General features: G+C 41.6%; 2 protein-coding genes across 2 annotated transcripts in view; one reads left to right on the forward strand and one right to left on the reverse strand.

Annotated features, from left to right (window-relative positions):
- Positions 1 to 3,932, forward strand: part of lama1 (laminin, alpha 1) — a 28,555-nt gene extending 24,623 nt beyond the window's left edge. The window contains exons 54-64 of the mRNA XM_026292692.1: positions 88 to 240; positions 329 to 480; positions 556 to 750; positions 833 to 1,016; positions 1,224 to 1,330; positions 1,446 to 1,635; positions 1,999 to 2,148; positions 2,351 to 2,504; positions 2,590 to 2,723; positions 3,240 to 3,453; positions 3,778 to 3,932. Of these exons, the coding sequence (XP_026148477.1) occupies positions 88 to 240; positions 329 to 480; positions 556 to 750; positions 833 to 1,016; positions 1,224 to 1,330; positions 1,446 to 1,635; positions 1,999 to 2,148; positions 2,351 to 2,504; positions 2,590 to 2,723; positions 3,240 to 3,453; positions 3,778 to 3,932 (1,788 nt within the window). The remainder of the gene's footprint in view (positions 1 to 87; positions 241 to 328; positions 481 to 555; positions 751 to 832; positions 1,017 to 1,223; positions 1,331 to 1,445; positions 1,636 to 1,998; positions 2,149 to 2,350; positions 2,505 to 2,589; positions 2,724 to 3,239; positions 3,454 to 3,777) is intronic.
- LOC113121869 (zinc finger protein 665-like) overlaps positions 1 to 12,741 on the reverse strand; it is a 219,208-nt gene extending 206,467 nt beyond the window's left edge. Inside the window, 3 exon segments of the mRNA XM_033325788.1 lie at positions 6,879 to 8,651; positions 10,051 to 10,260; positions 12,550 to 12,741. Of these exon segments, the coding sequence (XP_033181679.1) occupies positions 6,879 to 8,651; positions 10,051 to 10,260; positions 12,550 to 12,741 (2,175 nt within the window).
- Between the last annotated feature and the right edge of the window lie 606 nt (positions 12,742 to 13,347).

Below are 13,347 nucleotides of genomic sequence, written 5' to 3' on the forward strand. Positions count from 1 at the left end.
ATCATTGTAGATTCTGACAGCAGCAGTAGTAGTTTTCTGTCTTTATTCAGTATTGATCACTAATCACACTGATTTATCATGTCTCAGGCGGTGCGGAGTGTGTCAGTGCTGGGTGGAGGCTTCGTTCAGATTACTCCTTCATCTCTTGGTCATGAGGTGGAGCTTCTCTTCACCTTCTCCTCCAACAACCAATCAGGAGTGTTGCTAGCTGCCTTCAGTGACGTCCACTCACAGAGACAGGTGAGATCACATGACCCACACTCACTGGGTATTATGCATGTATATGCAATGATGGCATGTAGTGAAACTGCTGTGTGTTTTTGTGCAGCACTTCCTGTCTATTCAACTGGTCTCAGGTGCATTGGAGGCGGGGCTTGGTGAGGTGGGTGGGGGCACTCGGTTTGTCACAGTGACAAAACCTTATGGAGGCTCTTTCGGCGACGGAGAGAAACACTCTGTGATTATCACCATCAACAAGAAGTAGGTGTTACCATGGAAACACACACCTGGCTCACCTATCTGGCATTGACTTGTATCTCACCTGTCTACCCTCAGGTCTCTGTCCCTGCAGGTGGATGAGAACCACCTGAAGTCTGTCGCTTTGTTGCCAGATGGATTTTCTCCTCTCTCTCCAGCCTCGTTCTTCATTGGTGGGCTGCCCTCAGGACAGGAGTCCCTTCTGCCAATGAGATTACAGTATTTATCCAGGTTGTTTAGAGGCTGCATCCAATACCTGGTGGTGGCCAGAGCGTAAGTGTCTCATACACACACACGCACACAGTCATCTCTCACTCTGATTGGTTCACTGTTTCGATTCATGGCTCTTTTGCAGGCTCGTCGACCTATCTGGAGCAACGAGGTATGAGGGAGCAGAGTTCAACAGCTGCCTTTTGGAAGAGAGGACTGGGGGGGCGGTGCTTCATGATGACCTGGACATAGACACAACTCCAGACCCTGCCCACCTGTCGGTAGCCCCACCTACACGCTTGGCTGCTCTCACACCTGGAGCATTAACGGTAATAGGAGTGTTATTGATTTTGTCTAATAGCATGTAATCAATACATTCTTATCAATAACTGATAATGACGCATTGGATACTGATGATGGCAATCAGTGAACTCAGTTATTCATTAATGATAATGTATAATTAATTTCTTGTTTAATTTCATTTTAACTATAATCAACATTTTATAATGTGTTAGTTATAACCGATTTAACTGCAGTGTGCATCAGACGATGAGCCAGCCTTCCTGCCATCAGCAGTTCAGTTTGGTTTGTCTAGACACAGTCACATGACCTTCGTCATCAACCCCAACACCGTGAGGAAGAGGTGAGTAGAAATAGCGAGGAGTGGGACCTTAACCAGAGGGGCAAGATTACGTTATTTGATATTTTATTCTGCTAAGTTTGCATCTCTGATGTTGTTTTCTTGTCAATGTCCTTAGTGTGTCTCTCAAATTGTCAATTCGGACCTGGGCTCTGGATGGGTTGATCTTCCTCCTCTCGGACGCCAAACAAATGGACTTTATTGTCCTCAAGCTGATGGGCGGGAGACTGTTGATGTCAGCTGACCTGGGGAAAGGTCCGGCCTCCATCACCTCTTCCGTGGTCATTAATGATGGAGAATGGCACACTGTAAGTTAATTCTGCATGTAAACACACACGATACAACCCTAACCCTCTGATGTCATCTCGTATGAAGAAGTCAGACTTGGTGGTGCTGTCCTCCAACAACTGTGAGTCATAAAGTAGCATCACAAATCTTTACTGTGACAAAAAGCATTAACAGAAATGAAGCAATTGAAGTTAAGAAACTAAAAAAGTTCATTATAGAGTGAAGGGGTCCAGGGGTCATAGTGGGAGGGGCTTGTTATGTGATGTCATAAAGAGGGACAAGAGATGATGTTATTTTACAGGTGAAGATGTCACAGTGTTCACTTGGAGAGGAAGCTGCACAAACATGAGACTAACTACTGGACTTTTACCGGTCTCTCTCAGGTGAACGCTGAGGTCAGTCGGCGCTCCATGTCAGTGTCAGTTGGTGATTTGAGTCCAGGTTCTATGACCATCAAAGGAAACCAGTTGGATGTGGACAACAGGCTTTATCTGGGTGGACTACCACACACCTACACCACTCGAAGGGTCAATGTATGACATTTTTTTGTTGACACATACGCAAGATTAAATGATCCAGAAAGGATTTAAATATTAACTGGATGTAACAAAATTCAGCCTGTTGCCATCATGATGCTGGCACCTCACCTGAGCACCTTTTCAAATACGTCCCATTCAAATACGTGTGTTGTGATGCTGTATGGGTCTGCCTTGTTTTTCCTGTGTGGTTTCTCAGGTGAGCAGCAGTTTTCCAGGTTGTATTCGTTCTGTCAGTCTAAACAGAGTCAAGTTGGACCTGTCCCAATCAGCCTCGCAGCATGATGTCACTTCCTGTTTCAGTAAAGACCAAACAGGAAACTACTTTAATGGCAGTGGATATGCCGTTTTCAGTAAGTCTGAAATGACGAGAAGAGGAACTGCTGTAATTATTCACAATCTGATAAGGTGTTTACCTTTGTACCTGTGTGGTTCCAGTGCAAGATGGGTATAAGGTTGGCTCCGATGTGTCAATATTTCTGGAGTTTCGAACAAGCCATTTAGAGGGAGTGTTTCTGGGAATCAGCAGTGCGAAGGTTGACGCCATTGGACTGGAGATGATCAATGGACGGGTGAGCACAGTCGTGTACAGACAGGTCACTTGTCTGCTGGAGTCACTGCTGTTTTTTAGCTTCTGGTCAATAAAACATGAAGACACATTTTATGTAAGAGAAAATCCTGAGTTTTCCCAAGAAAAGATCAATCAAATTATGAACAGGGTTTCAGAGCTTGTGGAAATTTTAGAGAAATATAAGTTGTTTTGTTAATGTATGAATTATTAATTATTAGTATAGAACATGCAAATGTAGGCTCTTGTCAGATGATCTGCATATCCACCTATTAATTGAGCCATCTATCTATCCATCCACCTATTGATCAATGGATCCCTCATCTATCCATCCATCCATCCATCCATCCAATCAAACATCCATTCATCTATCAACCTATTGATAACCTATCCACCTATCTATCCATCAATCCATCCATCATCCACCTATCCATCTATCCATCTACCCACCAATGCATCCACCCATGAGTCATTCATCCATCCATCCATCCATCCAACATTTTCTCCCCTTTATCCTCAGGTGGTGTTCAACGTTAACAATGGTGCGGGTCGGGTGTCGGTGCTGTCAACTGGTCAGCTGTTGTGTGATGGACGATGGCACCGCCTGCAAGCCAGAAAAACCAAACATATTCTGAGTCTGATTGTGGATGGGCAGACTTACACCACCCTGAACCCCTACCCACAATCCACCTCTGCGGAGACCAACAACCCTGTCTACGTGGGAGGTTATCCAGGTGAGGCACAGGTTCTCTACTCTGGCTTGTCTCTCTCTCTCTCTCTGACCTGACTTGTCTCTGACCCATCTGTCTCTGACCTGTACCTTTCTGACCCTTCTGACTTGTCTGTCTCTGACCCATCTCTGTCTGTGACACTTCTAACCTATCTGTCTCTAACCTGTCTCTCTGACCTGTCTGACTTGAGTATCTCTGACTCATCTGTCTGATACATCTGACCTGTCTGTCTCTGACCTGTCTTTCTCTGACACATCTGATCTGGCTGACCCATCTATCTCTGACCCGTCTGTTTACGACCCGTCTCTCTCACTAACCTGTCTGCAGACGGCGTCCGACAAAACTGTATGTCCACCAGCTCCAGGTTCACAGGTTGTCTGAGGAACATCCAACTTGTGAAGTCTCACCTGAATGATGTTCTTGATCCAAGCTCTGCCCACTTCCTGCTGGGTGTGACACCTAACTCATGTCCTGTTGCCTAGCAATCTCCAGCATTGCTGTGATTGGTCCACAGTATGAGTAACTGTATGTTGATGGTCTGACCGCAGCATTGATGAGCTAGTTGATCATGTAGTGAAATGTCGGAGTCTGCTGATGTTCCTTCGTTTCTGAGACTTTGGTCTGATTCTACATGAACAAATAAAAATCATCTGAAAAAATATGCTGGTTCTGTCTTCAATTCATTGTCAGTTTTCAAATATGTTTGGTGAAAGTGGTTTGACCGAAGAAGTGACAGAACCGAGTCACTGCTACAAAGTTATTGATGGCTGGTTGGTAAACTAAGAATTGTGTCCTCAATTGGTGATTGCCAAGACCATCGCACTTGTCTACTTAACAATGAAGTAATTTGATGGTGTCATCCTAATCCTTAGGATACGGTTAGACAGGCCAAAGCTGGGGAACAATAGTCTTTCACAGGGTGGGAAGAAGGAGGAAAGAAGGGGGAAGAGGAAAAAATGAGGAAAAAATGGAAATTTTGAAGAAATCGAAATTCAGAGTTTTTATTACTCTTACAGAACGTCTGACCAAGTTGATGCTGTCAGATGCAATTTTCATTGTGTTATTGTAAGATTTGAGCCAAAATTTAACACTTGGCTGCACTACAGCAGGGGGAGTTATAGATCCAAAGGTTAGCGGTTGTATACTATTTGACTTGTTTTTAAAAAAAATCTGTGTTAAATAAAAGTAATACTAAGATATAAAGGATTAGAGCACTTGAAAGATGCTTTAAAAATGTAATCCAAACTTTATTAAAATCTAAAAATATTATATACATAATTAAAATCAATATAAAACATAAATACATACAATATTATAGTGTGAAAATGTAATATAATAATATCAATAATTTAATAGCCCAAAAAACTGTCATTACAACTGTATAGCACAACACATTCACTCATGTCAATAATAATAATAATATACCAAGCAGCATTTGCCACATGCTGCTTATTGTATGGCAGATAGAAAAACAGCACACATGACACAGTACAACCTGCGGCAAAAAGACCTACCTGACGTTGCTCAGGGACTGTGACAACATAGTGTCTGTGATATTTCTGGTAACACACAAATGCACCAGTGGACTTTGGAAAATCAGCATGTTGTGACAAATGTCATCTCAGTGTGGGACATAAAGCTGTACAGCTGTTTAACACAACTAGATTCAGCTCAGTCACATTTAGAGTATTAGAAGGAAGTAAACACACTGTAGTTAAGGTTAGACCTTGTGTAACAACAGGTGCACTAGACAATACAACACAAATCTCATTCCCAATGTGACTTGAAACAACATGAGAATATAATTTAACAGCAATAACTTATGACGTTACAGTAAATAGACTGAGGCTGCAGTTAAAATAACATCATGGCTCTGCTTTGTTTTTGACCATCAGATCAGAGAAACATCTGATCTATGTTGAAAGCTGAAAGCTGGACAGTACAGTCATCATCATTTATCATAAATCTGAGAGGTTTGTGTCATTATGATGTACGTACTTGCTAGTGCTGAACTTAAATAAGGTAATAAATACAGCGGCTGCGATTGTTTCCAGGCTGGTACCATATACTGCCTAAAGTGTTAAACAGCTACAGTGGCTAACAATGTCTAACTATACAGCTAAAACACTGTCACATCGTCAACACTTTTACTGTGTAAGATAAGATAAACATGTAACTCCGCTGCTTCTTGCTTGTGACCATTAACATTATAGTGTCATTAAGAATCATCCCAGCGTCCCCTTTTTTACTGTAACTGTAACTCTGTCTACTTACATTCTAATGTTACTGCACTGATGCATAATCTGTCACCATGGAACCACTATATGAACATAATTCAAGTTAAACTGAGCTCTGCCCTGTAACTATGATTAGTTGTATGACCTGCATAAAATCTAAATCCCAATATTTCCTGTTTGACATAGATTTGTCTCAGAATAGTCCATGATGGTGTTGATTGTTCTGGTGACTGAATCAATGGCACTGACACCACATCATTATGTACGTTTTTTATTTTGGAACAAATATTTAGAGATCAACTTTTACTGGAGAATTTAGTTCACCGAAGAGGAGCTGACAAACATGAATCCTTTATGAAACTGGGAATGGAGCAAACAGAAAGGAAGGAAATATGAACAGGGTTAGTCCTTCTTTCCAGGCTCAAGAACTAAAATCAGTTCTTGCATTTTCCTGTGTCTATGTGAAAACTCAGACGATGTGGAATAATGGATATATTTTATACTTTGCCAATGGTGGTGCAGTGGCTTAGTTGGTGTTTGTCTAGTAAACAGGAGATCCTGAGTTCAAGTCCCACCAGTGCCTCAACCTTAAACAATAAACAGGATATAGCCTCTGATTAAGAAAGTAGCTGGAATATATAAATTGTTTATGAACCCAGCAACACCAGGGTTCTAAAAGTAATTTTCTATTAGTAAAACTGTGGAGACAGTTTGTGTTAATAAAGACTCACACACCAGAGAAATGTATTTGTGAGTTTTATTCACACACTTACTGACATCCAGCTACATCAAGTGAGGATGATCATGTCAGAGTGGGATTTTTACACCACATTTCCCCTTTGAGCATTTCAGTGAATTTCTAATACATCATCCATGAGCTGAATAACTATTTAAGACAAACTGACCAATCACCACCAGTTTAAACAAGTGACTTAATCCATTTTAACCACATCATCAATTGATAATTCAAATCAGAACCATAGTTGACCTGCTCTACCTCCTAAGCCACAGTTTCTCCCACAGATTCCACCAGCAATTAAGAGGCCCTTGACTATCAAAATGCTGGACATTTTCAAGGGTTTTGGACCTGTGGACATGTTCTGTTTAGAGCAGTGTAATGTCTTGGTGGGTCCTTATGTTTTCTGATATAGACTTCAACCACAGTGGTCAGTTGTAACGTTTCTTCTTCATGTGAAAGCGCTGATGGGCTGTTAGAGGACTTGAACTAATGAAAGTTTTTCCACATTGCTCACACTAGTATGGCTTCTCTCCAGAGTGAATACGCTGATGGTTTTTCAGGGTGTCTAACACTGTGAAGGCTTTTCCACACTGGTCACAACTGTATGGCTTTTCTCCAGAGTGAATACGCTGATGTTTTTTGAGGTTGCCTAACACTGTGAAGGCTTTTCCACACTGGTCACAGCTGTATGGCTTTTCTCCAGAGTGAATACGCTGATGTTTTTTGAGGGGGCCTGACTCTGTGAAGGCTTTTCCACACTGGTCACAACTGTATGGCTTTTCTCCAGAGTGAATACGCTGATGTTTTTTGAGGTTGCCTAACACTGTGAAGGCTTTTCCACACTGGTCACAGCTGTATGGCTTTTCTCCAGAGTGAATACGCTGATGTTTTTTGAGGGGGCCTGACTCTGTGAAGGCTTTTCCACACTGGTCACAACTGTATGGCTTTTCTCCAGAGTGAATACGCTGATGGTTTTTCAGGGTGCCTAACACTGTGAAGGCTTTTCCACACTGGTCACAGCTGTATGGCTTTTCTCCAGAGTGAATACGCTGATGGTTTTTCAGGGTGCCTAACGATGAGAAGGCTTTTCCACACTGGTCACAGCTATAGGGCTTCTCTCCAGAGTGAATACGCTGATGTTTTTTGAGGGGGCCTGACTCTGTGAAGGCTTTTCCACACTGGTCACAACTGTATGGCTTCTCTCCAGAGTGAATACGCTGATGGTTTTTCAGGGAGGCTAACACTGTGAAGGCTTTTCCACACTGGTCACAGCTATAGGGCTTCTCTCCAGAGTGAATACGCTGATGTGTTTTCAGGGAGGCTAACACTGTGAAGGCTTTTCCACACTGGTCACAGCTATAGGGCTTCTCTCCAGAGTGAATATGCTGATGTGTTTTGAGGTGACCTGACTGTGTGAAGGCTTTTCCACACTGGTCACAGCTATAGGGCTTCTCTCCAGAGTGAGTACGCTGATGTGCTTTGAGGTAATCTAACCGTGAGAAGGCTTTTCCACACTGGTCACAGCTATAGGGCTTCTCTCCAGAGTGAATACGCTGATGTGTTTTCAGGGTATTTAAACATGTGAAGGCTTTTCCACACTGGTCACAGCTATAGGGCTTCTGTGACGTGTGAATACGCTGATGTTTTTTCAGGGTATCTAAACATGTGAAGGCTTTTCCACACTGGTCACAGCTATAGGGCTTCTCTCCAGAGTGAATACGCTGATGTGTTTTGAGGGGGCCTGACTCTGTGAAGGCTTTTCCACACTGGTCACAGCTGTATGGCTTTTCTCCAGAGTGAATACGCTGATGCTTTTTCAGGTTGCCTGACACTGTGAAGGCTTTTCCACACTGGTCACAGCTGTATGGCTTTTCTCCAGAGTGAATACGCTGATGGTTTTTCAGGTTGCCTAACGATGAGAAGGCTTTTCCACACTGGTCACAACTGTATGGCTTTTCTCCAGAGTGAATACGCTGATGCTTTTTCAGGTTGCCTAACACTGTGAAGGCTTTTCCACACTGGTCACAGCTATAGGGCTTCTCTCCAGAGTGAATACGCTGATGGTTTTTCAGGGTGTCTAACACTGTGAAGGCTTTTCCACACTGGTCACAGCTGTATGGCTTCTCTCCAGAGTGAACATGTTGATGGATCTTTAAGCTCTGCGATCTAGCAAAGGTCTTGTTGCAGTGCTGACAGCAGTGAGATTTGAGATGCTTTCCTCCGTTCTGTTTTTATAGAAAAAATATATGGAAAGTCGGTGTGAAATAACATGATAGAACAACCTAAAACTCATAAAATACATTTAAATGTCTATAAATCATAAGACTTGGCAAATTCAGTTCTATCTCAAGAAAGATGCCTCTTAAATTGGATGACATCTCCATTTCATACCTGCAAAAACAAGGTGACAGTAATGGAGTATGATGACCAAAATATTTACGTCCCCAAAATGGGCTGACCTCCTAAGAAAGATCAATTTATTTGACAAAAAAATAATAGAAGCCTGTCAGATGAAGATACTTTAAGTGGACTGGGTTTCTGCACAAGGGACAGTACTGCGTTCTGTAGGTACCACCACTAAGACCCACACAGATTACAAGTATACGTGTTCGTCAGGGACAAAGGGGGAACAAATGACATTAAACAAAATGGTGTAGCATAGACGAGCCAAAGAGATTGAGAGAATTCTGAAAGGACCCTGCATTATCTCAAATGAAGGACCTTTGATTTTTCTTTTCACATTCACCTCAGTGACAAACGAGTAAATCCTGGACCTTGTGATTCAAAATCGAACTGAAACTGAAAACTCAGCTCAGAAGTTCTGAACAGTTCTGCAAAAAAACAGCATTATAAAATAAAAAGGACACTGGGGAAAACAAAAATAAAATAAGACATTTTAAAATAAAAACATTCAATTTAAAAAAAGGTTTTGCAATAAACTTACTGTGAAAACAAGCAAATTAAATAATTTTTCTTATTAATGAGTTTTAGTTATTTTAATAATGTGTGTAAATGAGAGGGACTCAAGTAGAACGGTGAGGTTACAGGGAGTAGAGGTGAAGAAGGAGGAGGATTTTAAGTATCTAGGATCAACAGTCCAGAGCAACGGAGAGTGTGGAAAAGAAGTGAAGAGACGTGTGCAAGCAAAAAAAAGAAACAATACATTTTCCCAGAATTTCCAGGAAAGATGGAGTAAACAGAGCTTCACAGAGAACATTTCAATATTATTCAACAATTCTACTCTGTAATTGCAGCTGTAGTTTTATACTGCATTTCATTTTTCTTCCGATTTAATTTGGTTCAAAAATTCCTAAATTCACAATCATTTTGCCACTAAATTGATTTCATCACATTCCTTCAATAATTCCTTGTCTCAGCAGCTGAGTGTTTTTAACTGTTCTGGATATATCTGCAACAAAATGGTCGTCCAAAAACATTTTGACGAACATTATTTAGGTTTTTAGGACCTGCTTTTGGCAGTCTTCCTAAGATCATTCTGTTGTATTTGTATAAATATAATCAACACATGTATAATTCCATCATTGTTGAACCATATTCTTCACTGTAACTGTGCGGTCTCGGGTATTTAGTTTATGAAGTGAAATTTAAAGCCTGAACACTGACCTGTTGATCGCTGGGAGCAGAGGACAAGCTGGACTCATTGCTCTGGTTATTCTTGTTCTCGCCCGGGTCGATCAAATCTGGGTCCGGGTCCTGATGTTTAATTTCATTTCTAAACGCATAATTCTCGCCTTTAAATTCATTCTTGTAGTGGTCTTGGTGAATAAAATCCGGGTCCTGGTTCCCGTTTATCATCCCGCTGCTGTAGTGGTCCTGATCGATCATTAATACTGTGATTATCACGTGTTTTTAGCGTCCACGTTGTTGCTCTTTGTTCTCCTGTTCTCAAAGAATCACAGCTCACAGAGGCCGCAGTCACTATGAGCCCGTTAATCTCCGCCCCTTAGTTACGGTTCCTAAGGAGTCAGATTTCAGGAACTGTGAAACAATGGCGACTGAGTTCAGACAGAAAATAAAAGCAGCTTCATGTTTTCAGCAGCGCACTTTGATTTTCTTCACTAACTTCATGTTTCAGTAAAAAGGAGAGAGTCTCAGTGAAGCAGGAAGGTGGTGAACAATGAATCAAGGGGGAGGACGCTCTTTTTCCTTACAGTCTGCAGCTGGGACATACTGTATACATGTAGTACAATGATTACATGTGTTTGTCACAGTCAGACAAGTTCCACAAGTTGCTCTGACATGAACAGAAATAATCCAACCAAGTCAATGGAAAAGGATTTTGTCTCTTTTTGCTACAGTGACAGTGTTTTCCAGGTGACATATTAGGTCAAGAACTAACAAATTCACCTGTTGTACCTTGACGTTGTTTAAACTCTGGTACTGTTATTGAACACTTACATTAACTTAATGAATCACCACAGGTTCCTTAAACATGGTGTCTATCTTAATATTGTTCTCAGCCATAGCCACTGGCCCCACATCACACATAGACCTAAGTTCAACCACAACATAACTAATGGCATTTACAACACTGCTAACTGAACAACTTGTCAAAGTCAAAGAAGCTTTATTGTCACTTCAACCATATATAGCACACGCTGTACACAGTGAAGCAAAACAACGTTCCTCCTTGACCAGAGGTGCTACACAGATGGGTGTAGGCTCATTAGCATTTCAGCTTTCTGTGCTTTGAACAAACCAGTCTAAAAACAGAACACAAAGTGCAGTGACGCAGACAAACATAGAGCTATGACAAAAAAACAAAATTATTATATAAAAAAAATTAAACTATACTTAAGGTGCATTTTAAGAACTTAAACAACAGGAGTGCACAGGAAGACAAGGCAGGACAGGACAGTGCTGACAACAACATATAGGCCGACTTTGTGCAAACACAATAACATGCACATACACAATTCATTGAACATACACACTAACAACTGTTGGTCCCATGAGTCCTGAATCATGTTAACTTTGACAGCCCTAATTCCTATTTAGAGATAAGAATGCTTTAGCATCAGTTCTGTCACACAGCATACACTGGTTCAAACTTTGGGATAACACCTCCACTTTATCGGATTTAATTCCCATCTAAGCACTTCAAGCCCATTAACTGGTACAAAGCAAAGTGGTACTGCCTGAGGTTAAAAAAGTCACTTTACACAGAAAATGAAGCAAATGTCAGAAATCCAGGTGACATATTAGGCCAAGAACTAACAAATTCACTTGTTACACTTTGACACTGTTTAAACTCGGGTACAAACAGATGAATTCAGTTTAGCTATAACATGTTTAGACATGAGCAGGAACGAACTGATTTTATTTGAACTGGATCTGAAATGTGTTTTTCCAAGTAATGACATTCTGCCAACCCCTTCCCAAGTCTGAGAGCCATCACCCATGATGGTGCAATTCTCAGCTTTAGTAACTACGCACATAGCCTGAATGCAGCCCAGTGATGTGTGAATGAATGGAGCTGATTGTTGCAAGTCTGTTGCTGTTGTTTTTGACCAGCCCCATTAAAAGAACAATATTGTGCGTCCAGTGGACACTTAACACTTCCAGTGAGCCGCTGGATTCACTGTAATCATGAGTTAATGAGGACTGAATAGAATCATTAGCATTCTTTCAGACATGGGGCAAGTTTGGGTGTAGGCTCATTAGCATTTCAGCTTTCTGTGCTTTGAACAAACCAGTCTAAAAACAGGTCTGATTTGTGACTGAGCTGAAAAAGAGATAAAATGGAAATATTGATTTAAATGACACATCAAATTGTCTTCTATCAGTAAATTTGTCTGATAACTTAAGTTTATTTTCAGAATCACAATAATCAAACAAAATACAATATAAGAGAGAGACTTTGTGGAGTGGTCCCTGCCTAACCACCTACTCCTGAATGTGGACAAGATGAAGGAGCTCATTGTAGACTCCAGGAGGTGGAAGTAGTGGACCACTACAAGTAGACTACAAGCTGGACTGGAAGGGCAAGTATGTATAAGAAGGACATAAGTAGACTCTACTTCCTGAGGAAGCTCTGATCCTGATGTCTGCAGCAAGATGCTGGAGATTTTCTACCAGTCTCTGGCTGCAAGTGCCCTGTACTTTGCTGGGGTCTGTTGGGGGAACAACCGCAGTAAAAAGGACATCACAGGGATTAACAAACTGATCTGGGAGACTGGACATGTTATCAGCAGTGATAGGGAGATTTTTGATCCAGGGAGGAACAGGAGAACACTGGACAAACTGTGCTTCATCAAATTGGACATGTAGAAGATCAGGAGTCATGCTGCACATCATATTCCAAGAGCGCCCAATGCATTGGTGGTTCAATGGAAGAATTTTTGCCTGCCACTTGGGAGCCCTGGGTTTGAATCTTGGCCAATGAAAAAGCTGCTGTAAATTGAAATGTGGCTGCACTTATCTCCTAACTTTCAAGGCTGGTGCAGGGGCCTTCTGCGTGTGAAGCAAACGTGTTAACATCTACACTACAGGAACACAACTGTATGTTTTCAAGAAATCTCTCAGGTCTCCTTTGTGATTTCCTAAAGACCACACACAGTTGGACCATTTGACTGTAGATTCTCCAAACAAAGTGTCCTATGGGCTTAGTGTACGATGCTGCATTTCCCAGTGTCATATCTCAGCATTTTAGCATTTTTCTGTAGTGTAGTGGTTATCACTTCTGTCTCACATGCAAAAGGTCCTTGGTTCAAAACCACCCCGAAGCAGAGCTTCTCTCTCTTCCTTCCTTATGTGTTCTGTCTGCACAATTGAGGCCTACACTTGTATTGGTACTAGCCACACAGTGACAAGAGCTGACTCTGCAGAGAGAATTCTTTGTCTGAGAGGCTTGTAGTTTGTATGGGGTCTGTCATGGGGAGGATTTCAGTTTTCCTGCCT

This window comes from Mastacembelus armatus, chromosome 20 (assembly GCF_900324485.2).
Source record: "Mastacembelus armatus chromosome 20, fMasArm1.2, whole genome shotgun sequence".
NCBI lineage: Eukaryota > Metazoa > Chordata > Actinopteri > Synbranchiformes > Mastacembelidae > Mastacembelus > Mastacembelus armatus.